This window comes from Tachysurus fulvidraco, chromosome 20, assembly GCF_022655615.1.
Source record: "Tachysurus fulvidraco isolate hzauxx_2018 chromosome 20, HZAU_PFXX_2.0, whole genome shotgun sequence".
Classification (NCBI taxonomy): domain Eukaryota; kingdom Metazoa; phylum Chordata; class Actinopteri; order Siluriformes; family Bagridae; genus Tachysurus; species Tachysurus fulvidraco.
This window is the reverse complement of record NC_062537.1, coordinates 2,553,412-2,581,006: the sequence shown is the minus strand read 5'-3', so window position 1 is coordinate 2,581,006 and position 27,595 is coordinate 2,553,412. Positions and strand designations below refer to the sequence as shown.

At 38.4% G+C, this 27,595-nt stretch overlaps 3 protein-coding genes across 3 annotated transcripts; all 3 read left to right on the top strand.

Annotated features, from left to right (window-relative positions):
* The first annotated feature begins 1,666 nt into the window (after positions 1-1,666).
* mmp30 (matrix metallopeptidase 30) lies at positions 1,667-5,256 on the top strand. The gene is made up of 10 exons (XM_027158459.2): positions 1,667-1,778; positions 1,870-2,114; positions 2,366-2,514; positions 2,710-2,835; positions 2,986-3,147; positions 3,242-3,389; positions 3,504-3,634; positions 3,727-3,886; positions 4,109-4,212; positions 4,320-5,256. Exons 1-10 carry the CDS (start codon positions 1,680-1,682, stop codon positions 4,421-4,423), a joined length of 1,428 nt encoding a protein of 475 aa, XP_027014260.2. The 5' UTR covers positions 1,667-1,679; the 3' UTR covers positions 4,424-5,256.
* A 3,536-nt stretch (positions 5,257-8,792) lies between these two features.
* acat1 (acetyl-CoA acetyltransferase 1) lies at positions 8,793-13,018 on the top strand. Its single transcript, XM_027158385.2, has 12 exons — positions 8,793-8,909; positions 9,324-9,371; positions 9,999-10,116; positions 10,293-10,388; positions 10,682-10,782; positions 10,915-11,058; positions 11,142-11,292; positions 11,743-11,838; positions 12,009-12,122; positions 12,221-12,285; positions 12,372-12,529; positions 12,623-13,018. Exons 1-12 carry the CDS (start codon positions 8,868-8,870, stop codon positions 12,741-12,743), a joined length of 1,254 nt encoding a protein of 417 aa, XP_027014186.2. The 5' UTR covers positions 8,793-8,867; the 3' UTR covers positions 12,744-13,018.
* A 5,443-nt stretch (positions 13,019-18,461) lies between these two features.
* On the top strand, positions 18,462-27,153 carry tmprss2 (transmembrane serine protease 2). The gene is made up of 13 exons (XM_027158408.2): positions 18,462-18,619; positions 20,840-21,053; positions 22,090-22,182; positions 22,295-22,411; positions 22,493-22,622; positions 22,730-22,855; positions 23,741-23,784; positions 24,002-24,170; positions 24,251-24,423; positions 25,249-25,344; positions 25,706-25,848; positions 25,941-26,093; positions 26,555-27,153. The coding sequence occupies exons 2-13, from the start codon at positions 20,840-20,842 to the stop codon at positions 26,561-26,563; spliced, it is 1,467 nt and encodes a 488-aa protein (XP_027014209.2). The 5' UTR covers positions 18,462-18,619; the 3' UTR covers positions 26,564-27,153.
* Positions 27,154-27,595: the final 442 nt, after the last annotated feature.

Below are 27,595 nucleotides of genomic sequence, written 5' to 3'. Positions count from 1 at the left end.
TGCTGTCTTTTGATCCGTTCATGTTCTGTGTCGAGATCAACATGAAAAACGAGTTCATCAGAATATTAAAATGACATTATAATTAAAAGGAAAGTAATAATAACAGAAACTGTACGATTACTGAATCGGTCGGAGTATTCGCTAGATTCTGCGCTTTTAGTACTTCTGAAATGATCATGACTTTAAATGTATAAAGAAACATGCTTCTGTATTTCTGTCATGCTCCAACATGTCAGATGTGTGTGTGTGTGTGTGTGTGTGTGTGTGTACTGTATGTGTGTGTGTGTGTGTGTTTGAGGTATACATTCCTGTTGGAGCATCTGTTGAAGTAAATTACAACTTTTCTGACAAATGAATATAAATATCTGCTTATTTATATTTAAGTCTACACAGTTATAATTAAGTCTACACAGGACACGTCCAGGACATTGTGTCCAAAATGTATATTTATGACCATATAAACATAAATAACTCTATAAAATGTACATAACCCTGTTTCAGCTTGTTCCACTATTTTATACAGCCATGATATAAAGACATTCTCTCTCTCTCTCTCTCTCTCTCTCTCTCTCTCTCTCTCTCTCTCTCTCTCTCTCTCTCTCTCTCTCTCTCCCCTGTGTGTGTGCCTGTGCATCTCTCTCTCTCTCTCTCTCTCTCTCTCTGTATCTCTCTCTCTCTCTCTCTCTCTCTCTCTCTCTCTCTCTCTCTCTCTGTATCTCTCTCTCTCTCTCTCTCTCTCTCTCTCTCTCTCTCTCTCTCTCTCTCTCTCTCTCTGTATATCTCTCTCTGTCTCTCGCTCTGTCTCTCTCTCTCTCTGAATATCTCTCTCTGTCTCTCTCTCTCTGTCTCTCTCTCTCTCTCTGTATATATCTCTCTGTCTCTCTCTGTCTCTCTCTGTCTCTGTCTCTCTCTGTCTCTCTCTCTCTCTCTCTCTCTCTCTCTCTCTCTCTAAGCACAGGACAATAATTTACATTAACGTGCACTTGTGTACTTTTCTGTACATTTACATTTCTATGTGGTGATTCATGCCATTAACATACAAATTGCCCAGTTTAAATGACCATCACAGGGCCATCTGGCTTGAAATCTTTGCTCTGTTCAGCTTGATTGTCCTTTAAGATGAGGTTTACAACCTCAGTAGCTTTTATTTATTCCAAAACAGCTTGAAGTTATTGGAATAGAATATTCCACTGGAATTGAAATCTAACCACGGAGAGCTTTTACATCTGTCGGCCCTGAGTGTCCTGAGTACAGAACAATTCTTTTTGCATAATTAAATAAACCAACAAGCAGAATTACGTCATCTTGTCTCGGTGTCACCAGCTGTCTTTTCTGATTTGACCTTTTATCTAAGCTTGTTTTCCTTATTTCGCTCTGTGATGAAGAAATTACTGTTTCAACCTATGTTCGTATCTGTCTCCGTTTCCGTATAAACAACATCACCTGTCTACACGTGCAGATTCTTCTTGACAAAAGCTACGGGACAAAACTAAAAGCCCCTCATTCATTTAGATTCTAGGCTTGTCAAGACATGATGTCAAGACTTTATCTCTGACTGTTGCTATGCTTTCAGGAAAGAGTATACAGATTGGTCGTAAATAAGAGGGTGGGCGTGGGTGGATAGAGCAGATATAAAGTCATCATCCTCCCTCCATGAATGGAGTAAAGAGAGCTTGGAGATGAGGGACACGGCCGTTCTCGTGCTGGTGCTCGCAGCGTGTCTGGAGCTTTGCAGCGGAGCTCCTGCGACGTCCACGACAGATCATGAGACAGCTGAGGTTTAAAATCTGACTAATAATAATCTATCTTTCTGTTGATTCTACTTTCTTCATGCTTCATGCATCCATGATTTTGTGTCTCGTTTTCCAGGAATATCTAAAGCAGTTCTACTCAGACCCCAGCGCTTCGTCCATCAGTGGGAGACGGGTGAAAGTGCAGGACTTTGAGTCTGTCCTGAAGAAAATGCAGGAGTTTTTTGGGCTTCAGGTGACGGGCAAGCTAGACACCAACACCATCGAGGTGATGAAGAAGCCACGCTGCGGCATTTCCGACGTTTCCAATTACGGACATTTCAACGGCAAGCCCAAGTGGGATAAGCAGACCATCACATACAGGTAACGTGTTGAGATGTGCTGATATTAGAGCATGAAATCTGACAAAGTTACAGATTACTGTTAATGATTTGCTCTTTCATGATAATAGCATAAAGACATCAGGTGCAGGAGCAACTGTCTAACCGTATGATCACACTAGCAAGATACAAACTTTCTCTGTGACATGTGATCACTCTTTAGGCATCGACGAGAAAAAATAAGTGCAGGATGAGGAAATGTGTGAAAATTACAATTTGCATTTCACATTACAGAATAACCGAGTACACGCCAGATCTGAGCCAAGGGGAAGTGGATGCCACGATCGCTCAGGCGTTCAAGCTGTACAGCGACGTCACTCCTCTCAGCTTTAAGCAGGTCTACAGCGACACGGCCGACATCATGATTTTCTTCAAAGCCAGAAGTGGGTGTACTAGGTGTTCTTCAGAACAGCAACACACACACACATTCCTAGATAGTTCACTGTTTTGCCAGTCCATCATTTTATATCTTTGTATTAAAGCAAATCTTAGAGATTCCTAAATACTGCTTGGCCAATGCAGTGTACAGGGTTTGGTTTAAGGTGTTTTCATGGTGTTTAATTCGTTCTTTTCTTCAGATCATGGAGATTTTTACCCGTTCGATGGGCCAGGGAACGTTCTGGCTCACGCCATGTCTCCTGGCCCTAATGAAGGAGGTGATGCTCACTTCGATGAAGATGAGAAATGGACTCTGAGCTCAGCAGGTACAGCAGATAGATATGAAGATTTATAAATAAATAGCATTTCTAGTGGAAACCAACACTTGAAACATGTTAGAAACCGTCTCTCTTTGAGATTTTCACAGACTTACAGACATACAATACATTAAAATGTTTAAACATGTTGTGATTCAGGTGTCAACCTTCTCCTGGTGGCCGCCCATGAGTTCGGCCACGCGCTAGGACTTGATCACTCACGAGATTCCTCCGCTCTCATGTACCCTACATACAAATACGTCAACACTCAGGGGTATCAGCTGCCTCCGGACGATAAAAAAGGAATCCAGGCACTCTATGGTACGTGTAACAGTAGATCAGACCAGATTAGAATGAGGAATTGCAATACACTATATACTACATTCTTACAATTTCCTGTCACTCGATCTTAAAGGTGCTCGTCGAACACCAAATCCTCAACCACACCCCAAACCACAGCCAAATCCACAACCGGGAGCAAAACCACCAGCACGGTGCAATCGGGATTTAGTGTTCGATGCAGCAACCAGCATAAGAGGAGAACTTTACTTCTTCAAGAATGAGTAACGCACCACTTCTCTTTTTTTTTTTTATTTAATTTCACATTTTTCTTTTTAAAGAAAAAGGAATTGGACAAACAGATTTGTTCACTAAACTTTATCTTTCTTTCTTACAAGCTATTACTGGAAGAAAAGCAGCCTGGTGAAAGATATTCCCCAGACTTTAATCAGATCTACGTGGCCCTCTATCTCTTCTGTGGATGCCGCTTATGAGCTCAAGGGAAAAGGCGTCAATTACTTTTTTAAAGGTTTGGATTTCAGGTTCTCGCAACTTAAACTTACTGCCATTCACACAGCAGATATTAACGGTGTGTAAATGAATGTGTGTGTCGCCGTTCAGGTCGCAACTACTGGGCCGTGACAGCAACCTCCGTTTTACCCGGATATCCCAAGCACGTGTCGCATTTCGGCTTTCCGGCGTCTGTCACGAAGATCGACGCTGTGGTGCATGTGGACTCCACGAGACGCACTCTGTTCTTTACTGGGGATAAATATTGGAGGTAATAACAACAAACAAATTAATAAAGATTTTACAGTATTTGTATATATTTTAGTAATAATAATAATAATAATAATAATAATAATAATAATGATAATAATAATAAGGGGAAGAAGAAGAAGAATGCATATTATTATTATTATTATTATTATTATTATTATTATTATTATAAAAAAAACATAAAATCATTAAAATTATTAATTTAAACTAATATTTTGGTCAGCTTCAATGAGAACACAGGAAAGATGGACATCGGTTTCCCCAAACCCATTCGCGTCGATTTCCCGGGTATCGGCTCCAAAGTGGACGCCGCTTTTGAAAACTACGGTATAAACACATGTTAAAGATCTCTCATCTCATTCGGATCACATGACTCGTGTATACGTTTCCTTTCCCCCCATGATGTTCTGTTCCTTTCCTTTCACATCCTGCAGGTTTCCTGTATTTCTCTGATGGAGCCAGACAAACAGAATATAAATACAGCAGCAGAAGCGTGAATCGTCTGCTCCTGAATTACGGGTGGCTGAACTGCTACTGAGCAAAAAAAGTCAGCAGTGAAAAATCTTCTGCTTGATTTTAATATCACTAAATATTTCATAACTGAGCATCTGTAGATTTTTATTTCTGCCTGGATGTTTGAGCCAAAATGAGGATTTAAAAAAAAAAAAGATCATTTTCATTAAAGCGGTGAGACTTAAAGGGGCGGTATGTAATCCAGTTCACATCCTTTCATCTATGTCGGGAATCACACCGTATTAACCAAACGGTGCGCAATTTTTAGGGTGTTGCCATTTTATATTTCAAAAACACTATGATTTCCCATAATGCACTGGAGTATTCTACTGTCTTTAACAGAAACAGAATACCTACAAAGTATAGAAACATTACACACTCTAAACTAAATGATGTCAACTACTGTAAATAAAAATATAATATTAGTACATACTATTTTGAACATTACAAGCTCGTTTATGATCTAGTCACACACACACACACACACACACACACACACACACACACACACACACACACACACACACACACACACACACACACACACACACACACACACACAGCTTGACTCTCAAAGCATTTTCTATTTGATCAGGGTGTATGTAAAAAATGCTTTTGCTTTTGTCCCCCTGAGTCCCCCTGAGTCAACAGGACAATATTTGAGCTTGCATGTCAATATTTATTGAGATGAAGTTGGAGATACATTCCTCTTGCTGTAAAAACTTTGTTCCAGTACTTACACCCCCGAAGTGACAAGACGTTATCGGGTCATTTACGTATTGCTTACACATCATGTGCTCATTTACATTTCTATATGGGCTTCTTGTCTGTTGATGTTAGAACCATTACATGGAGATTAAAGCTGAAATCTTTGTTTTTACTGTTTACATACGAGTCGGTTCAGGTTAATGTGAGTAAATTGCTAGACATTTTGCTTTGTAATTGTGTATGTGGTAAAATAAAATGTGTGGGGGATGTGGTTAAGGCGTATGACTACTGATCGGAAAATCATTGGTTCGAATCCCAGGTTCACCAAGTTGCCACTGCAGGGCCCCTGAGCAAGGCCCTTAACCCTCAATTGCTCATGTATATAAACTGAAATAAAAAAAATGTAAGTCACTCTGGATGAGTGTCTGCTAAATGCTGTAAATGTAAAAATAAAACCTTTGAATCTTTATTAAATTGTGTGTAAAATCAGGATGCTCAATACATCACCACATCAATGAGCGTTCCTGAAATTTTAATCTGTATGCAAATATTTAAACGCATTTGTTTAGGAACCAAAAAGAAAAAAAACATTAGAGTAACACGTAGGGCTGAAAGCTGGCTCATAAAATCTTTATTGATCAAATGATCTTTGTAAAGTGCTCATAGAAACGATAACATTCACCCAATCACAGAGAACATGAGTGTGTTCTCACTTGCACAAATAAACCACAGACTCTCCAACCAGGGTTCTTCAAGGGGTTCTTTGGAATATTTCTTGGATACTTTGTTGAAAGAATCTAGATTGAACTTTTAAGGGTTCTAAGTTTGGTTATTCATATTGTTGTGAAAATTCTTAGTAAAAATAATTGCTGTATTATTCCTTACAATACTATAACCAAAGTAAAGTATTAAGCCTTACAAGCCTTACTAGATAGTTCACTGTTTTGCCAGTCCATCATTTTATATCTTTGTATTAAAGCAAATCTTAGAGATTCCTAAATACTGCTTGGGAAATGCAGTGTACAGGGTTTGGTTTAAGGTGTTTTCATGGTGTTTAATTCGTTCTTTTCTTCAGATCATGGAGATTTTTACCCGTTCGATGGGCCGGGTAACGTTCTGGCTCACGCCATGTCTCCTGGTCCTAATGAAGGAGGTGATGCTCACTTCGATGAAGATGAGAAATGGACTCTGAGCTCATCAGGTACAGCAGATAGATATGAAGATTTATAAATAAATAGCATTTCTAGTGGAAACCAACACTTGAAACATGTTAGAAACCGTCTCTCTTTGAGATTTTCACAGACTTACAGACATACAATACATTAAAATGTTTAAACATGTTGTGATTCAGGTGTCAACCTTCTCCTGGTGGCCGCCCATGAGTTTGGCCATGCGCTAGGACTTGGTCACTCACGAGATTCCTCCGCTCTTATGTACCCTACATACAAATACGTCAACACTCAGGGGTATCAGCTGCCTCCGGATGATAAACAAGGAATCCAGGCACTCTATGGTGCACGTAACAGTATAGGTCGTGGTGTGTGTGAGTGCACGTGTTCACACCCACAACCGACTCCACCAGAGCCGTGCGACCGGGACTTAGTGTTTGATGCTGCAGTCAGCATAAGAAAGGAGCTTTACTTCTTCAAAAATAAGTAAGGCATCATTTTATGTTTATGAAAATGTTCTTTGGATTTTCATCTGATATTTTCCTTACTCCAGATCGACTCTTGATAGATAGATCTTTTTTTCTTATAAGCTGCTACTGGAAGAAAAGCACCCTGCTGAAAGATATTCCTCAGACTGTAATCAGTTCTACGTGGCCCTCCATCTCTTCTGTGGATGCAGCTTATGAGCTCAAAGGAAAAAGCATCGGTTACTTTTTCAAAGGTTTGAACGCACTTAAATGCTTCATATTCACAGAATAGATGTCCATGAAAAGTAAGTCTCTGTGTGTGGCACCATGCAGATCAGAACTACTGGGGCGTGACACCAACCTCCGTTTTACCCGGATATCCCAAGCCTATTTCACATTTCGGCTTTCCAGCGTCAGTCACGAAGATCGACGCTGCGGTGCACGTGTTCTCCACGAGACGCACTCTGTTCTTTACCGGGGATAAATATTGGAGGTAATGAATAGAACAACAAACAAACAAACAAACAAACAAACAAACAAACAAATAAATAACAGAAATTGGATATATTTTAGAATAGAAATATGATAATTATTATTAATATTCATTTTATTATGATTATTATTATTATTATTATTATTATTATTATTATTATTATTATTATTATTATTATTATTATTATTATTATTTAGTGAACAAAGTAGGGATAATTCATTCTAAAAATATAATGATAATAATAATAATAATAATAATAATAATAATAATAATAAGAAGAAGAAGAAGAAGAAGAAGAAGAAGATTAATGTTTGTGAAAAACATATAGAATAAACAAATTAAATGTATTTTATTTTAATTGTGTGTTTATCTATCTATCTATCTATCTATCTATCTATCTATCTATCTATCTATCTATCTATCTATCTATCTATCTATTTATTTATTTATTTATTTATTTTTATATATATAGCTTTGATGAACTCACTGCAAAAATGGAAGCTGGTTTCCCAAAATTTATTAATGCAGATTTTCCTGGTATCGGCAACAAAGTGGATGCTGCTTTTGAAAACCGGGGTAAGCATAAATACGCTGTATGAGCCAACGTATTCTGACCCAAGCGGTTCATATTGATGAGTATCTGGCAAGCAGTAAGCCGCCTTGGCATGTGAAACTCTCTCTAATATCCGTCACATATCAGGGCTGTGGGGCAGGGTGGTTAGATGGAGGCACAAACAACAACAACAAGAAGGGATGTGGTAGCCTATTGGTTAAAGTGTTGGGCTAGCAATCAAAAGGTTTTGAGTTCAATTCCCACATCCACTAGGCTGCCACTGCTGGGCTCCTGAGCATGGCCCTTAACCCTCAATTGTATAAAATGAGATAAAAAAAAGAGGTGCTCTGGATAAGGGAGTCTGCTAAATGCTGGAAACTTAAACAACACAAACAAAGACACATCTAAGTTAAATACTATTAGATAAATTGCATGTGTTTATTGTACGCTTTTCTGTCTTTACAACAGATTTCCTGTATTTCTCTGATGGACCCAGACAAACAGAATATAAATACAGCAGCAAAAGCGTGAACCGAGTGATTCTGAATTACGGATGGCTGGACTGCTACTAAACAAACTGCCACAATATAAATAATTATTCAAAATGTACAGTAGGTTTATGATAAGTTACAGAATACACCATTGTGTGTATAGAGTAGTAAGATGCAGTAGCAGACGGCTTTAGTGGAAAGGGGCGGGACCAAGCAGCTGTGTCCCTGCGTGGGCGGGGCTTCAAAACATAAATACTAAAATTAAAGCAATTTTTCAAACTATTTTTTCTTTGTTTTTCCCCCAAATATATTACACACTGCAATAAAACAAACAAACAAACAAACAAACAAACAAACAAACAAACAAATAAAACTGCCTGTGTTAAAAAAGAAACAATAAAAAAAATCTCGGAATAATCTAAACATACGCAATTTTATATGACTACAAAGCCCAATTACAAATAAAACTACATTACCCATAATTCTTTTGAGGGGCGTGACGCAACCACACCTCCCTACGTGATTGGCTGTTCTCTTTGAGAGCGTTTTTTTCCCCGAGGTGAAGGTGAAACTTTCTTTGTCATCACGATGTCACTCCTCAGCACACGCACTCAGCTCTGTCGAAGGCTGGTAAGTAAAAATTTAAACCTCGGGTACGAGTGCAATCGATTTCTGCACTTTCCTTTAGCCCCCCGTGAGTCAACAGAGCAATGTTTAGCCAGCTAGCACGGTTTACCCGCTGTAGCCGGGGCTGTATCCCAAATCGCGCTGTGCTTTAAATCTAGTGCACTTCATAAGCGACTGTAGAAAAGGCGCGTGCACTAGATGAAGTGCACTCTATGTGCACGAACGCGCGTTTATTGGACGCAGCCCGTGTCTGATAGCAGCTACAGGCCTCTAGCTCAATAATTAGGGGAAAAAAATGCTAGATTTCAGTTGTAGCTTTGTGTTAGTGATTTTTGCTGAATTACTGAATTACAACTTAAACCATAATCATGTTAGGTTACATCACTAAACCATGCTTTTTTCAATAAATCTTTACAGGCACATAAATATGTGTCCAGAACCTACAGCTCACGACCAGCTCTCAATGTGAGTTTCTGAACGTGTGTGTGTGTGTGTGTGTGTGTGTGTGTGTGTGTATATAAAATAATTACTTTGTTTGTGTTGATGTGAGAGAATTGTTCAGCGGTTAATTGCAAGCTGCAAATATTGAACGATGTCTGCAACTGTCCAATCAAATGCCTGCATTTAATTACCATGGCAACGCAGGGTATCTACTGTAAAGGAGCAAATACATATCTAATAAAAAATCCCAGTATTAATAACTTTTATATAAACTTTGTTCTTGCGGTAGTGTTTTCTGTTACTTGTTATTAGTAATCTATACTATACTTAATAGTAATCTAAACAGCTTCAGTTATTCTACATTATTTCAGTATGTTTAAATTAAAACATACTGTTTCCTTTTTGTAATATTTTGGATTAAATTCCCAACATGATGTAGTTTGTAATACAGACACGTTTAGCGTTTTTTAAAGTTAAATTCAAAACATGTTTTGCTGTTAACAGTTTTGAGTGGATTGTCTTGTGATTTTAACAAAATAATTTGGTTCAGACTTTTGTTTTTGTGCATGAACAGGCCACAGAACCCATTTTATCTTCCTTAACTAGCGGTTAATTAAAGTATTTAATAATATTATGTTTGCACCCCAACAGGAAGTTGTTATCGTCAGCGCAGCCCGCACCCCTATAGGGTCGTTTAAAGGCAGCCTCTCTACACTTCCTGCTACCAAACTAGGCTCCATTGCCATTAAAGGAGCGATCGAGCAGGCAGGTAATGACCTACTGAAATCTAACACATCTTAACGCTACTTATTTTCACTGAAATCATAAAGAGACAAGCATGCATTACGTACTGTTTGTTCCAGAAGTTGTATGATGCTGATGATGATGATGATGATAATATGTATGATGGTGTATAGAGAAGTCTGAGGTGGAAATGTTTTGCAGGAATCCCACCGGAGGCCGTGAAGGAAGTTTATATGGGCAACGTGCTGCAGGCGGGTGAAGGGCAAGCTCCAACGCGACAAGCTCTTCTAGGCGCTGGTATGACTGTGCTACACGAGGGCATCACAAAAATACTGATGAACACATACATACTGTAAATCCTTCAAGGTTTAATCTCGTACAACAAATTGTTCACATGCCACAAGTAGACAGCAGAGGTTCGAAGATGTTGGAATTATACGGTTCTTCTGGATCCTCCACAAAGTCAAAGCAGATAAACTGTCAATATTTTTATTTGATATTTTGGTGCACGATGTCTTGTATGTATTCAGCAGTGTCATCATAGAATATAAATAATTTATAACTTTTTTCTTTTGCTGTTCACCTTGCAGGTCTGCCTCTCTCCACTCCAGCAACAACAATAAACAAAGTCTGTGCCTCAGGCATGAAGTCCATCATGATGGCTGCACAGAGTCTGATGTGTGGGCACCAGGTATCAGTCAAGTCTGTTTATATTAACCCTAGAAACTTAGAAACTTTCTTCTCATCCTGTGTAGTTGCTTCCTGTGTTGTAAGAACGGAAATCATTTTGATTGAAATGTTAAATCAGTTGTGATGTTTGTAGGATGTGATGGTAGCAGGAGGCATGGAGAGCATGTCGCAGGTCCCATACGTGATGGCGAGAGAGGCGCCTTCGTACGGCGGGGTGAAGATGGAGGATCTGATCGTGAAGGACGGCCTTACGGACGTCTACAACAAAATTCACATGGTAGTCTTGTTCCTGGTTTAAGAATTGCGTTCAGGTTGACTTCATATGTCTCTTTCATTACTTCCGTTTTTATTTACGTTCAGGGAAACTGCGCAGAAAACACAGCCAAGAAAAGCAGCATTTCACGAGAGGAGCAGGACGCCTATGCCATTAACTCGTACACACGCAGCAAAGCAGCATGGGAGTCAGGAATCCTGGCTAAAGAGGTGGTGCCAGTGAGCATCCCACAAAGAGGTCTCTGACTGCTTATTACTGCACCACAAAATGGACAAAACTGTGATGTTGCTTTCATATGCACTCATTCAGAGGCTTGGAATGATTTAAAGGTGCAGTTTGTAATTTTTTAGTTATTTTTTTCCAAATCATTGTGAGCCTTAAAAGGTGAGCTACAATCACAGCCAATCTTTTAAAGCTGTACTATGTAAGGCTCGGACGTTCCTTAGAGGAAAGCAGCAGGAGTTGTGGTTTGAGGTAGAGCTAATGTGTTAATTTCCGGGCCTGAAAAATATTTGCATGTCTGAAATGTCTGACACAGACAACCCCTTACCAAATCAGTATTTTCCAAGCTTTTGTGGAAGGTATGTGATTAGCACAGGTCTAGAAACACTATAGAAAAATTACAGACCGCACCTTTAAGGAAAACTGGTTGATGTGAACGTTGTAACGTTGTGCATTTCCGTACAGGCAAGCCAGACGTTGTGGTGAAGGAGGATGAAGAGTGGAGGAAGGTGGATTTTAGCAAAGTGCCCAACCTGAAGACTGTCTTCCAGAAAGAGAACGGTACGAGTTTAATTAAATCTAGGTGTTCTCCTTAGAACTTACTTAAAGGTCACTAATATGTACTTTCCAGGTTCCCATCGACCCTGTGTGGGATAAACACTGCAAAAAACAGACATATAAACAGATACCATACAGAACGTAGTGATATATTCTGTCTATATGACTTGCAGGCACGGTGACGGCAGCTAACGCTAGCACTCTGAACGACGGCGCGGCTGCGGTAGTCCTCATGACGGCAGACGCTGCAAAAAGACTTAACGTCACACCGCTGGCGAGGATTGTAGGTGAGAGGTCTAAGGTCTAACGGATAGAACGATTATCATCTGCGCCTTATTTTTTTAAACTGCTTTGCATGTCTTTATTAAACGTAACTATTTCTTAGCATTTGCCGATGCCGCCGTGGCTCCTATCGACTTCCCAATCGCTCCAGCTTTCGCTGTGCCCAAGGTGAGCTGCTTTTTATCATCAGTCAGAGAATAATGATGATGATGTGTTTCTGAGCAGTTTCTGTTTTGTACGGTGTTGTGGTGTAGGTGCTTGGTGCAGCCGGTTTGAAGAAGGATGATGTGGCCATGTGGGAAATAAATGAAGCTTTCAGTGTGGTTGTTCTGGCCAACATTAAGATGCTGGACATCGACCCCGGCAAAGTGAACATCAATGGTGGAGCGGTCTCTCTCGGCCACCCAATCGGGTAACAGAACGCGGTTTAGTTCATATGTACTGTCGTTATGTTCGTGTTTGAATTTACTTGTTTCCTAAATAGTGTGTTTATTTTTCCCCACAGGATGTCCGGAACGAGGATCGTCGGACACATGGTGCACCAGCTGCAGCCCGGGCAATACGGCCTGGCGGGTATCTGCAACGGCGGGGGCGGAGCCTCTTCTATTCTCATCCAGAAATTGTAGCCTGTTGAATCTCCTAGTCAACGTCTCTGAGGTCAAATTAATGGACGGTACGACTCCACATCTCCGTGTGGTTAAGGTCACTCCAGAAAAGGTCACTCCCTCTGTCTGCATCAGAGCTATTTAATATAATATCTCCGTTTCTATTGTTGAACATCATCAATGTTTATCAAGTAGCGTATTTATGTACAAGTAGCATTATTTAAAGTTTATTCTGTTTTCTGGTGTAGAGGTTACTTTAAAAAATGCTGAAGCTGCAATAAAACAGGTCATCAATTGTTTGTTTTCTGTCTGTAGTCACTGGTGACATTTCTATTTATTTCTTTTGGAAGACGTTTTCATTCAAAGTGACTTTGACTCTGAAATCTGAATATTCAGAATTTAATCCATCTAATAAACAAAATAAATGACTTGAATAACCGACTCCTAAATCTAGGTAGAGGAAAAGCACGAGATTTTCAAAGCCACGTTTACATTTTTCGGCAAATTCTTCCATATGACAGCACTTTTTGTTGTTGTTTATATATAAATATTTATATTTTTTTAAACTATCTAAAATATCAGAAAATGTAAACGTGGCTTTGAAAATCTCGTGCTTTTCCTCTACCTAGATTTAGGAGTCGGTTATTCAAGTCGACTCCTACTGATGAGTCAAATGATCTGACTCATGTTGTCGATTTCCCCATTTTCAATCCTAAAGAAAGAGGAAAGAGTTTCCAAAAAGGTTTATATGGTTTATAAAAAAAATGTGCAAGAACCATTTAGCAACCGAATGAATTAGCTGAATCAAATCAAGTGAATCAAATATGGTTGATGAGCCGAGTGATTTGATCCATAATATCAGCCGTAGTTAAGCAAAGAAAGACAATAATCTGTGTCGAAAAAAATATTGCAATCGCAAGTTTGACTTGTGTAAAAAAAAATAAAAATAATTAAAAAAATAAAAATAATTGCTGTTTGAAATCAAATTGAGTCGACCTTTGTTGCTCTGCCGTTGCTGTTGATGATCTGACTCACTTAAAAGGTCTGGAAACGGTCTCTTTGTTGCAGCTCCATACAATGACCAGCAGAGGGCGGCATCGTCCCGTAACTCTCATCCTTCATTGGGAACAGGTGCTGCTGCTGATGTTGAAATCTAGCCCTAGTCTACACAGAGAAAGAGAGAGAGAGAGAGAGAGAATTGATTGTTGTTCCAAATTGTCTTCAAAGTTTTTTATTTTCCAAAGTGAGTCAAACAGGTATAAGTGAACATGTTGTACATTCATAATTATATCATTTAGTGTCCTTGACAGAACTAATCAAGAGTAAACGTGTTTTATCTAAAAAAAAAAAAAAAAAAAAAAGCGAAAAAACCTCTCCACTCCAGGACCCAGTGTTTGAACATGTTCTCCATGCGTCTGTGTGGGTTTCCTCCAGGTTTTTTGTTTTTTCCGGTTTCCTCCCACCACCCAAGATCACACAGGTAAGTGCATTTACTGTGATCAATTGTTTACATGTGAATGGTTCTTCATTTCCCCAGCAGCGATCAAAAATTAAATCAATGCGTGAGTGTAGAAGAAAACACCATCCCATGTTTACATCGTCCTATCTGTAATTAATCTGTAAGTAAATTCAAACTGCATATAAACAATAAAATCCAGGATACTAAAAATATATATTTATAGTATTTTTCATCTTAATGTCTGTCACACACCATCCTGAATACAGCAGATAAAATTTTTATATCATTAGAGATTTAAAAAAAAAAAAAAGCAAACAATTTCAAACGATTTACTCCAGATTTTATTCTGATTTCATTTGTACACAGTGCAACACGCTGCAAAATGCTTCCAGGCTGTTTGAGTCATAAAATGTAGAATAGAAATCAAATAATATAAAGTTGCAATAGAAGTGGAATTACTTCTACAAGCAAAGAGGAAAAATTGATGTAAAATATTTATAAATATATGCACTGAAAAAAATTTGTCGGATTTACATCATTTTAAACGAATTTGTTTAAGCAGTTGTTACTCAAAAACGGAGTAAAAATGAAAAATATTTCTCAACAAATATTTCTCTAATATCTCAACAAATGCCTGTATTGAGAAAGTAAGAGCCATTTTTTTAAGTGACAAATATTTAACAGTATTTTATTTATTTATTTTCTTGTCATATCCAACGAGGAATGATTGAAAAAACATTTTTTATACATATGTAACAATAAAATCAATATCAAGTCCATTAAATTGATCTGACTCAATGTTACGCATCTAATCATTTAAATAAATAAATAAATAAATAAATAAATAAATAAATAAATAATAAAAACTCAAAGTCAACAGTGATATAACACAAATACTCTCCTATAGACCACAGATTCTTTCTTTAGTTCTTTAGTCCAAGAACTTTGGGAGACGGCTTTCCACCATCCATTTGCAGGAGCACTTTTTGAACAAACTTGTAGTAGTATTTCAGCTCCTTAGGGTAAGATAAGTTCAGGGTATAGATGGCACCTATCATCAGTGTACCAAGCTTGGGCTGTAGTGCCAATGTTGTCCATGATTATCACTCCAACAGAAATGTCAATGACTTCATAATGTTCAGCTTCTCCACTTTTCTTGTTGATGACATATTTGACCATGGAGGTCTTTTGCAGATTTCTCTTGAAGTGTTCTCTTTCGATGTTCTGTAAGACAATAAGGAAAACATTTGTTTATGTAATTTATTAGCTGTACCAATCCAGTGTAGACACTGAGAGAAGCTGCAGTTCTTCTGCTAGTAACACATTCATTAAAGGTGCGGTCTCCGTTGTTTGAAAGCCAATGTTGACATATAAAATCACCAAAACAAACACGCCCCTAACCCAAACTGGTCCCACCCCTGTATCGATAGCTCCGCCCACACATACATAAGTAACCCAGGCGACTAATGGAAAGAAACGTGTCTTTATCATAGCTGAAGGGAAGAACAATACGATTGTAGATAAACAAACAAGCAAAAATGCCACACAAGCATAATGATGTAAAGGACAAAGGCATATATTAGTTCTGTGTAACAAAGCAAAACCAACGTTACTCACCTATCGAGAAGGAAAAAAGCGCCTCGGCGTCTTAAGTAAAGTCGGCCACATATTCACAGGTCGGAGTTTCCCGAGTCGATAACTCCTGAGCTAAACGCTGTTACTACACAAAACGCGGTTGTAGCTGCCTCTCTACATTACTACGATAGAAAAGAGGTGTTATTTGTGTAGTAACAGCGTTTAGCTCAGGAGTTATTGACTCGGGAAACTCCAACCTGTGAATATGTGGTCGACTTCCTGCTCCTTCAGTTCTCTCCAGCGCTGGAAAGCTGATCCTATATTAACACGTCCTACTTCTCGCCTTATCGTAAGTCTTTCTTCGCTTTCTTTCTTTGTTTTTATCCTCCATGTCGATGTTAAAACCGCTTTCTGCTAATGTCACACACGCGCACTGAACACTCTCTCCACCCATATTGACAAGACACGCCCCTTTCTGCTCATTGGCTACACGTTAGTTTTGTTTGTCAGCCCGACTCAGTTCTCTGAAGCATTTCTCAAACAACCGAGACCCCACCTTTAATTAGCAAAGTGTGAGCTTTATCTTTTTAATGTTAATGTAAGATTGTAATAACTACTCTGTGGACATCATTAAAATTTTAAAGAATTTTTTTAAATAATATTAGATTCAATACTTCAGTTCCAGACCTTACACAGCCACATGACTAGACAAACAACAAAAAGATAAAAAAAAAAATGCATATCAAAAATTAGTGATTTTATTATTATTTTTTTTATATATATATATATATACAGTCATCATGGGCACAACAGTCTGTATTACTTATGATGTTTGCCTTGTTGTTGCAAATGTTATTATTGATCAAGCACTTATAGGTTTTGTTCTATAAAAGCAGGAGCTATTTGCTCTCGTGTGCTGATAACCACGAGAGGCCCAAGTTTAAGAAAGATAAAACTAATACCTCACACCTGCATAACGTGTATCTATAGAGGTTTATGATTCATGACCACACAATTATTATGAATATCTTAAATATACTTACCGAGACAATATTAGGTCTCCAAGGAATTAAATTTGAGCTAAACTTACCATAACTTTAGTTAACATGGCTTAGTGTAATGTATCATAGCACAAAGGTAATAGCCATCGCTAGCTACTGGTTTAACATGTAGCATGAAAATTGTTCCGAGTTTACTTAGCGAAATCCGAAATGCATTTTGTGAGCTGCGAGGCCACGGACAGCAAAAGAAAGAACAATTCCCTGTCAGAAAAGGTCAATGGTGGTAAAGTACGTAAGCAAGAGCAAAACGAGCATGTTTGTGTAAGGACAAAGTAATTTTTTTTTTGGTGGCAGGAGAGTATATAAAATATGAAATAAATGGTTCTACTAATAATATTAGTAGGGTGCACAAACTTTTGCACTCGACTTGTACTCGCAGTCATATTAAATTTCTTCGAAACTGCTTCTGGTGGCGTCTTATTAGCGTGTGTGTGTGTGTGTGTGTGTGTGTGTGTGTGTGTGTGCGTGCGTGCATGCATGCATGCATGCGTGTACATGATTCAGCATTTGTGACTTTCTTTACCAAAGCCAAGCTTTTTTTTTCTGTGTGTTTCCTTCTCGGGTAATTTGTTCTAACACGAGCACATGATGACATCTGATATGTTCCCTAACAATCGCACTAACACTTCCACATCCGTCAGTGACTCACAACTCTCAGGCAAACATCTGAACGTTTCACAGAAGAAGCCGGAAAACTCTGTGACTGGAGACTCCTTCCAGAAATGTTCTCATTCCAAAAGATCATCTTATTTAAAAATAAAACGTATTAGACCGAGTGCGATACTTTAATTTTATAGTTGCCCAGTTGACACTTTCTGAGTGAAACAGTTCAATAATAAGTGTTTTGAAGGTAAAGTCTTAAAATCCATAGCTACAACTGCAAACCAGAGCTACAAATTAAACAAATAAAGATTTTGCACTCTACTACTGTATGTTCCCATGAGGTCAATTAAAAACTGCATAGTGTTACAAACCTACACCTGGCTTCTGTCGCTACTCTGTGCATATCTCAACCGCTAGTGACTCAATGTAAAATCTGATGAATGATTAACGCCTGGTGTTCTTTTCATCTTCCACCATCTTACCTGAAACATTGAGAAAGACTTGAAGAGCGCAACCTGAGACGGTTTAACCGGCCGAGTTTCACCACGCAAGCAGAAGCGTGAACGAGGAAATAAAATGTTCCTAATTTGTACTTGTATACGTTAATCATCTGTATCTTTGTACAGAGTATTAAAAGATAAAAAGAATAAATAAATGAAATAAGAAGTGAAATAATCGATTGAATTAAACAAATAATGAATCTGGCAACCTGGCCGAATAATATTTATCTACAGAATAACAAATTCAACTGATAGACAGACCCAATAATCTGTCTCTTTTTTCCCTTTCATTTTATTTTCGGCTCACTGAAGTCTAATCCCATTTGACTGACAAATACACATGCAAAACACACACACACGCACACACACACACACACACACGCACACACACACACACGCACACACATGCACACACCCATATCAGAAACCTCAGAAATTCAATCACAGTCACACTGTCATTTGTCCAATTATATTCGTGTCCGACTTCAGTCAATATTTAATTTAGATTGAGCTGTTCATTCTGAGGTGATAAGTGAAGCACAATGCCTTAAAACTCCAGTCGCTTGCACCGAGAAAGGGTGTGGCCCTGTGGCTGTTCATTACCTGTACGACAGGAAAGGTGGACACACGGCGTGAGAAAGGAGGAGATAAACGCTGGTCAGTCACAAGGGACCAGGAGACAAGAAACAGTACTTAGAGGTAAGTCCTCTTAAAACAGCTTTTATTCTTGCTGATTTGTTTTCAGCCTTGTAATTATATCCAGAATAGAATTTTCATGAGTTTCACACTGTAAACTGCTATAGATGTTTTTATAGGTTTTACTAGTTAGATGTTTATGAGCCTGGCAGCTCAGGGTGTACGTTTGAACCAGTTTAAGTTGAAGTCGATTCTTCCAGGAAAGTTTTATTTCCCACCAAAAGTCCTCAAAAGATCTTTGGTTTGTTGACTAAAGCTCTTAAAATTCTATATAACAAGTTAAACAAGTGGAGCTCATGTGGAAATAAACTACAGAGGTGTGACAAATGGATAAAGGAGAAACCTGTATAGGTCAAATCCAGTTTTTTCCTCCTAACCTACAGTATTTAAAACAAACCCCAACATATCGATCTCCTTTAGAGCAATTGGGAATTTTTAGGAATGTCATTTGGATTAGCGGTGTTCGTCGCTCCAGAGGCAGATGACCGTCCCAATAAAAACAAAGCATCGAACTCTGTGTTGAAGTTTGCTGTTGAAGGAAATGAGAAGTTTTTGTAGAGATAAACATCAGAGCGTGTTTTAAAAAACACACCTTCTGTTTAATGCAAATTCAAACCCTAAATATACAAACACTGTATGTGCTTGTTGAGCGTCACTTTGAAAACTGTAGGCTTTAACATGGAGTTGATCACAGGTCTTTTTTGCTGTTATTACAGCCTCTGTTCCTCTTCCACTAGATTTTGACACATGGTTGTGGGAATTCAGCCACAAGAGCATTAGTGAGGTCGTGTACAGATGTTAGGTGAGAAGAGCTGGTACACAGTTCATCCCAAAGGTGTTTAATAGGGTTACAGTCAAGACTCGTTTAAAAAAAACACCATTAAGTTCTTTCACACTTTTTTCTTCTTTTTCTCATTTATTTATATACATGTAGAAATAAACGGCTCTCACGTTGTGCTCCGGTCCGTAGTCATGCTGGAACGGGTGCAAGTCCCAGAGCACAACTGAAAGGTCCAATACAAAATCATACAATGAAGAAGAGCTACATCTGTGATGGTCAGGTGTAGGTGTCTAAGCATATATAATATTATTATTATTATTATTATTATTATTATTATTATTATTATTATTATTATTATTATTATTATTATTATTATTATTATTTTATTTAATAGATATAATCCTGCACATTAACACATCGGTTGAGATTATTATTATTCCATAAAAATTCTACGCCACTGTTATTCACAAAACTGTAATCATTGTTACTATAAGTTAATTATTTATTTATAATAATAATAATAACAATAATAATAATAATACTATTAGACATAATTAGAGTTTGTATTAACAACATATTCATATAAAGTGACTCATGCTGTGGTTTTGTCCTTGTTCTGTTTACGAGGCAATGACGTGTGCTATGAAGGTCTCTTTAGTATGTAGTAAGAAAGCTAATATTTACGTTAGACTGGTTTTAAATTCATCTCCCAACCTGCCGGATCCAACGCAGACCGGTTCCACGTCTTCTTGTCAGGTTTTAAACCTGTTAATTAAACCTTAAAATAAACTGTAATTATAATCCTCACACGCCTACAATTACTGTTTAAATCAAAAAACGAGAAGCTGCTATAGCGTGAGTGAGAACTGGAGCTGGCTTCTGTAACTCGCAGACGTGACAGTAGCTACAAGAAACACGGTAATTGCCATCAAAATATTAGTTCAGGAATGTCGCACCACCCTGATGTGGATTGTTGTCCAATAAATGCACGTCCTGTTGGATATTATTATTTTATCAGGTTAATACATCACTCAAATCAGAACTGAGAATTCAACAACTATGGGGTGGAACCTGAGGAACGAAACGTTTCTTTTCATGTCCATTCAGTCACTTGTTTACTGTATTGTGTTAATGATTAGCTGTGACCTGAGTTCTAAGAAAGTCTATTGTCAAGTCCGGTTTATTTGTGCTCGGTCATATACAGTAAGTCCCTTGGTTTAAAGATTTGTAATTACCACATCATCGGGTTACGTTTCTCTGTTCTGGATGTTACTTACCAAACCGGTCCAATTCGCTGTCCAACATGTTTTAGTATCACTGTATGACTCAGTTGCTATTTATACTTCTATATACTTCTAGTCATTGCATTATATTTTGGCCAAGCTATATGTTTTGTGTGTTTTGTCTGTTGTAATGCCTCCTCATCACGTCTTCTCTTCCAGATGCAATATAACTCCGCTCATATAAACTATGGATTTTATAATGGAGAAGAAAGACCTCCAGTACAAATGCCTGGAAATCCACCGCCGTATTATCCCACTGTACCTCTGTACCACAACGTGGTACCTGCACCCACAATTGCGACCGCACCTCCTTTAAACACGCAATACATCATCACATCCGGACATCCTATACAGACCACAGCGACAAGCAAAGGTACAAAGACTCCAAACTTGTCGTTTATGTCTGCTATATTTTCAATCTTTATCATCTTTAACAATAAGAGAAGCTACATATCTTAATAAAAACCAGCTTTTGGATATATGTTGTACTCTATTCAAGTTTTGTTTCTGTTGCCAGTGATAAATGCTTGAATGAAGCAACGTGATCTGTCAGAAGACCACGATGTAAAGCTTGAAAAAAATCTAAAAACAGGCAGAATGTTTGTCTGAAGTTGCCTCGATTCTGTTTGTTTTTTTACTTGATATACGTAGTTTGGATGCGAAATAGAGCCATTCGATCACTTCTCTAGTTAAAAAAAATATCTATTATTGAATGTTGTGAAATTTCTATACTGATTGAAACATATAGGGGACGCGGTGGCTTAGTGGTTAGCACGTTTGCCTCACACCTCCACAGGGTCGGGGATTCGATTCACAACCTCCGCCTTGTGTGTGTGGAGTTTGCATGTTCTCCCCGTGCCTCGGGGGTTTCCTCTGGGTACTCCGGTTTCCTCCCCTGGTCCAAAGACATGCATGGTAGGTTGATTGGCATCTCTGGAAAATTGTCCGTAGTGTGTGTGTGTGTGAGTGAATGAGAGTGTGTGTGTGTGCCCTGTGATGGGTTGGCACTCCGTCCAGCGTGTATCCTGCCTCGATGCCCGATGACGCCTGAGATAGGCACAGGCTCCCCGTGACCCGAGAAGTTCGGATAAGCGGTAGAAAATGAACGAATGAACATATAAGAAAACAAATCGAGTAATTTTCCGGATTTTATTCTCTCTCTCTCTACGAATACATGAAGTCATGAAAACCATTGTTTTATCTTGTACCTTTATGTATTTCTTTTGGCACCATTTCGGTTCACAGCGTCAGAATCCCCACTTTTTATTATTTCCCATGTCATTATAAATGACTAACAGATCCGTTAGCTCAAAGGTTCTGTATAAAGCCATAGCCTTGTTTTTCTTTCAGCGTAAAATGAAAGTAGGTCACAGGGTAAACTTTCACTGAGGTGTATTTATTTCTTACAGGAGTCAGCAAAGTTCGGTGTCTATGCATAACCGCGGCGGTCATCTTCGCCCTCATCGTTGTGGCAGTCGCGGCCGTGTTGGTCTGGTACTTTGGTAAGAGATGAGTCGTCACTTCGACACACATCAGTAAGAACAAAGATGACTGATCCGTGGTGTTCCAGGTCGGTCTGATGGGCATGTGTGTGTACTTGTGTGATTAAAACAGTGGCCGGAGTGTGTATGCTGGGACAGAAGTGTGGACAGAGCAGCACGTGTGTGAGTTCGTCTCAGTGGTGTGACGGACAGACGGATTGTCCGGGCGGAGAGGACGAGGCCCAGTGCTGTAAGACTCATAATCATATCCAGCACTGAATAATAATTCTTTTCATTTCCATAAATTGTTGTTGTTGTTGTTTTTTTTCAGTACGCTTCTACGGTCCGAATTTCATGCTCCAGAGTTTTTCAAACTCAGACCAAAAATGGAAGGTGGTGTGTTCAGACAGGTGGAGCGACACCATCGGGACGAAAGCGTGCCAGCAGATTGGATATTCAGCGTGAGAACATGTTACACTTCCTGTAAATCATGACCTGTCTGAACAAGCCTTGGACGCGAAAGATCTCAGGTGTAATGGTTTTGTGGTTGTTGGTCTTCTTCTTACAGATCTGATTATGTTAGCTATGGGACTATAAACCCAGGCTCCAGCGCAGCAGACGGCTACGTGGCCCTCAGTTCCGATTACTCGAGCGCACTCGGATTAGGATCTGTGAGCAGTTTTCTGTTAAACAGGTCTGTTTCACATTTTAATATACTGTAGAATTGCTCCTAAATTTTAATCTAGTTGTTGTTGCTGTTAAAGTCACTTAAATTTGGCCCATCTGGGTTCCTTACTGTATAATGAAGTGCTCCGGATATTTGCATCTGTATTCATATTCAGATGGTAACCAGAAGTGAGCGTGGTCTGTTAACTCTGCTGTAGGAAGGCTGAAAAAAAAACCCCTCAATAAAACAGAGAAACTAGGAAGGAAACATCTTTCAAAAGAAAAGTATTTCTGTTTGTCTTTAAAAACAAATAGAAATGTACAGAATTTTATTCAACTCCTGAACTGTGTGGAACTTCTATCTTCTGTATCATGTGACTGAGTAAGATTCTGTACTGGGTTTCAGAACACAGGAAAATGTCTCACATAAAACAGACACTGATAGATAGATAGATAGATAGACAGACAGACAGACAGACAGACAGACAGACAGACAGACAGACAGACATATGGATAGAATGACCCTAATTTGACTCACAAGCTATCTATCTATCTATCTATCTATCTATCTATCTATCTATCTATCTATCTATCTATCTATCTATCTATCTATCTATCTATCTATCTATCACCCAAGAAGACACCACAGACATTATACCGTCTTGTTTTATTACTGATTTATTGAATTGTTTTCTTTACATTTTTGTTTTACAATGTTTGGATATTATAGGATTATATATAAATATTAAAATATTACTATAACAGCAACAAAAACAACAACAACAATTCAATTCATAATGGACGAAAGCCATTCTTAAAAAATAAAATAAGTCAACAAGTATGTTTGTTAATCTTCTTCTTCTTCTTCTTCTTCTTCTTACTTATCTGATTTACTCACCTCTTTTCCTTCCAGCACGAGCTGTCCATCGAAAACGGCGGTGACCCTGAAGTGTATCGGTAAATGGTTTATTCAGTGTTCAGTGGAACATGAAAAATAGTTTTGAGTCATCAGCACCAAGCAGTGAACCTGAACAGAAATGCTGAGCTAACCCCAAAACAATGTTTAACTAGAAAAAACAATCACAAACCAGTTTTCGTTAATATGGTCAAGGAAGTTTTGTCACTTGTTTAATATCACTTGGTGCTTGGTTATGAATTGCTCCTTATGTCGTAGACTGTGGAAGCTCTTCAGCTCTTGGTGCACGTATCATCGGAGGGACGGTGGTGAGCAGTCTGGGGCGCTGGCCATGGCAGGTGAGTCTGCAGGTCAACGGGCATCACATGTGCGGAGGATCCGTCATCACGCCGTCTTGGATTGTCACGGCTGCTCACTGCGTACACGCGTAAGGATGATCTCTCCTTCCGTTTTGTGTGTGTTTTTGTTTTTTTCTGATTCCGTTCTCACGCGCTGACACTCTTGCAGATATTCATCTCCGAGTCAGTGGACAGTGTACGCCGGTTATCTGACCCTCGCACAGATGTCCTATTCCTCCGGCAGCTCGGTCAGCACGGTCATCTCTCACCCCAACTACGACGCTGACACCAATAACTACGATGTTGCATTGATGAAACTCTGGACGCCATTAAAAATGTCCAGTGAGTTGCAGTAAAAAAGGAAAAAACCTGGATGCAGATAATATGAGAAAAGAAATCATATCACAGTCTTATATCTCAAACACATTTCTGCTACGCCTAAATAAAAAAAACACTTTAGTGTATTTATTATTTGTTTTCATTTATGCTGAAAATATTAAAAAACAAAAATATAGTTTAAAATATCTTTGAATTCAGATTTTTATGAAATTTTTCAATTTAAAATGTTTAATTTTGAATTCATTTAAGTCATTTTCCTTCCATTCTTTTTATTTGTAAAACAAAAATAAAATAAAATAAAATAAAACAAATAAAAACTTTAAAAAGACACTTAAAAGGCCAAAAAAAAATTAGAATACAATTTTGGAAAATTGTAAGACTTAGATTTTTATATTTTTACAGTTATAATATTACAGTTCTCAAAGACATGCTATGAAATGGTTTATAAATTTGCGAACAATTTCTGAGCAACACAGTGTTTTTTTTTTTTTTTTTTACTGTTTTGACTTTATTTCAACGAAACATTTTCAATCACAATTTTACATAAAAAATTATCCATATGAAACAATGTTTTATAAGCACAGAAAATTGACGATCCCAAAATTTTCAAAAGTTCACAATTTGGATCAAAGTGCAAAGATTTAAACCTTACATTGAAAGAAAATAACACAATATCTATGATGTCTCTGAAATTTTAATCAAGACTTTAACTTTTTCCACAGCAGAACCACCTCTTGTTTTTGTGGTTTGCAGCACGTTATTTCAAGCTGAAGTGAAAACAGGAAGTAGTTTCACAGAGTTTCACCCTTTTTTTTCTTCCCAATTTAGATAACATCAGACCAGTGTGCTTGCCAAACACCGGGCTCGACTTTTCAACATCAAGAAATTACTACGTCACTGGATGGGGGACGACTGTGATGCAAGGTACGAACATACACAGGTGCAGATCTACAGAAGAACTACATCTTAGATACTTAAAGGTTTTTTCCAGTCGTACAAAAGTGATGGTGCAGTGGCTTAAGTGCTTAATGCGCTGGGTTGTTGATCGGGGTTCAAGCCCCAGAATGGCTAAGCTGCCACTGTTGGGCCCTTGAGCAAGATACTGTAGATAACCCCCTCTGCTTCAGGGGCGCTGTATCATGACTGACCCTGCGCTCTGAACCTTAATCTCCAAAGTTGGGACATGCAAAGAAAGCATTTCACTGCGCTGTAATGTATATGTCACAAAATATGACGAGTGAAACATAAAGATGTAAGCAATCTTTTGCTAAATGTTCTTCTCAAGGTTCTGCCTCCAATGAGTTACGTGAGGCTCAGATCTCTCTGATCAGCCAGGCGGTGTGTAACAGCTCACAGGTTTATAACGGCCAACTCACCAACACCATGATCTGCGCAGGCAATCTGGCAGGAGGAGTGGACTCGTGTCAGGTCAGCATCCGACACAGGTTTAAAGAAATGCTTTAAATTGCCATACAGATGTCATTGATAATGTTTTAATCTTCTTTTTTTTTTTTTTTTAGGGGGACAGCGGTGGTCCTCTAGTCACGTCGCAGAATTTTCTGTGGTGGCTGGTGGGAGACACTAGCTGGGGTCAAGGCTGTGCTCTCCGGAACCGACCGGGCGTTTACGGAAACATGACCGCCTTCGTCGACTTTATTTATAAGCAAATGAAGGTAATAATAATAATAATAATAATAATAATAATAATAATAATAATAATAATAATAATAATAATAATAACCAGTAACTTTGGTACAGATTCAGAAATGGAGCTCTATCTGAGTAAAGTAGAAAGACAAAAGGATAATTACAGAATTATAACACAGGAAACATGCGGTGCGATAAAAGAAATTGTACATTTGTACAGGAAAGTCCAAAAAGGTAATGTACAACATGTTCAGTAGTGTTGTATGTAGCGTAACAGAAGCAGGACAAAGTTCTGTATAAACTCTCTGAAACTCCGCCTCTTTTTCCCTGACATTTATCCTGACCTTTATACATAAGAAAGATATTCATATTAATTCATATTAACACACAGACACACACACAACTCGTAATGGAAAGAGTCATTTATGTTTCAGACGAATGAGCTGAATGGTTTATCTTATGTGGGTTCATTTCATGTCTGTTCCAGAAATATTAATTCAGCGTCTGAGTGAAATGGACGGAATTCATGGACTTTCATTTCAGAGATTCAGAGCAACTTCATGAAGGACAGTTTGAAGATATATTTATAGCTGTTATACCCTACCGATTAGCAGTATTCCCTAATCATTTATATTGATGTATGTCTATTTTTGTAATAGTTTATTTTTAAAAGATTTGGACTGTTTTAAACACAACGTATTTTACATTATTTATTTAATGTCAAAAAGATTCTTTTTAAGTAACTTGAACATTCTTAACATTCAACATACGTTAAGTCATATGTACAACTCCGTCTGCTCCAAGTCGCAAACTTGATTTTCAGGATTGTTCAAATGTACTCAATGTTTGCACACAAACCCTACACCTGAGCACAGCGAGTCCAGTAAGAGGGTGTGAAAAGAAAAAGGCATTGTTTCACTTCCTGCAACACAGCTTATCATGCTTTATGTAGAAAGATAACCTTAAAATGGCCGACGAACGGTAACGAATACGATTATAGAATTTTCTCTGTGTTCTCTCTCTCTCTGCTTGTAAATATCACACATTACTGCTTCTTGTAAATGAATTAAAATTATTATTATCGTACGTTTGGATTTCTTCTTGTTTATCTTTTTCTCCGTTGACTACAGATTGCTATCTGCTCTAATGTAACTAGTAACCGTTTTCTCCCGTTTCCCGAATCCTGGATTAGGTCAACGTTCTCCAGAGAACGTTTGCTCTAGCCGAAATAAATGGATGCGTAAATACATTTAGGCGAACACATGTCTCAATTCAGATGTGCTAAAATATTCTCATTCATTCCCTCCCTCACTCCCTCACACCGTGTCTAATCAGTGCTCATTTGGATCTCGTGTTTTAATTGGCAGATGCCCAGCCGTGGAGAGTACATCTGCTACCTGTTTGTGCCAATTAGCAGATGTGCGACCTCTTTAGCGGGTTAACAGATGTGGCAATTAGGGGCTCATTTGGATGAATGCTTGTTTAGAACAAGGGCCTCTGCAATTACACCGCCACCAGGAAGTGAGGT

Excerpts from the sequence above, each read along its gene's own strand:
- mmp30 (XM_027158459.2), top strand. The coding sequence starts at position 1,680 with ATGAGGGACACGGCCGTTCTCGTGCTGGTGCTCGCAGCGTGTCTGGAG. Across the intron at positions 3,390-3,503 it reads CTTTACTTCTTCAAGAATGA|CTATTACTGGAAGAAAAGCA; the intron begins GTAACGCACCAC and ends CTTTCTTACAAG. Across the intron at positions 3,635-3,726 it reads CGTCAATTACTTTTTTAAAG|GTCGCAACTACTGGGCCGTG; the intron begins GTTTGGATTTCA and ends GTCGCCGTTCAG.
- acat1 (XM_027158385.2), top strand. The coding sequence starts at position 8,868 with ATGTCACTCCTCAGCACACGCACTCAGCTCTGTCGAAGGCTG. Across the intron at positions 8,910-9,323 it reads CTCAGCTCTGTCGAAGGCTG|GCACATAAATATGTGTCCAG; the intron begins GTAAGTAAAAAT and ends AAATCTTTACAG. Across the intron at positions 11,293-11,742 it reads AGTGAGCATCCCACAAAGAG|GCAAGCCAGACGTTGTGGTG; the intron begins GTCTCTGACTGC and ends ATTTCCGTACAG.
- tmprss2 (XM_027158408.2), top strand. The coding sequence starts at position 20,840 with ATGCAATATAACTCCGCTCATATAAACTATGGATTTTATAATGGAGAA. Across the intron at positions 25,345-25,705 it reads GGGGACGACTGTGATGCAAG|GTTCTGCCTCCAATGAGTTA; the intron begins GTACGAACATAC and ends GTTCTTCTCAAG. Across the intron at positions 25,849-25,940 it reads GAGGAGTGGACTCGTGTCAG|GGGGACAGCGGTGGTCCTCT; the intron begins GTCAGCATCCGA and ends TTTTTTTTTTAG.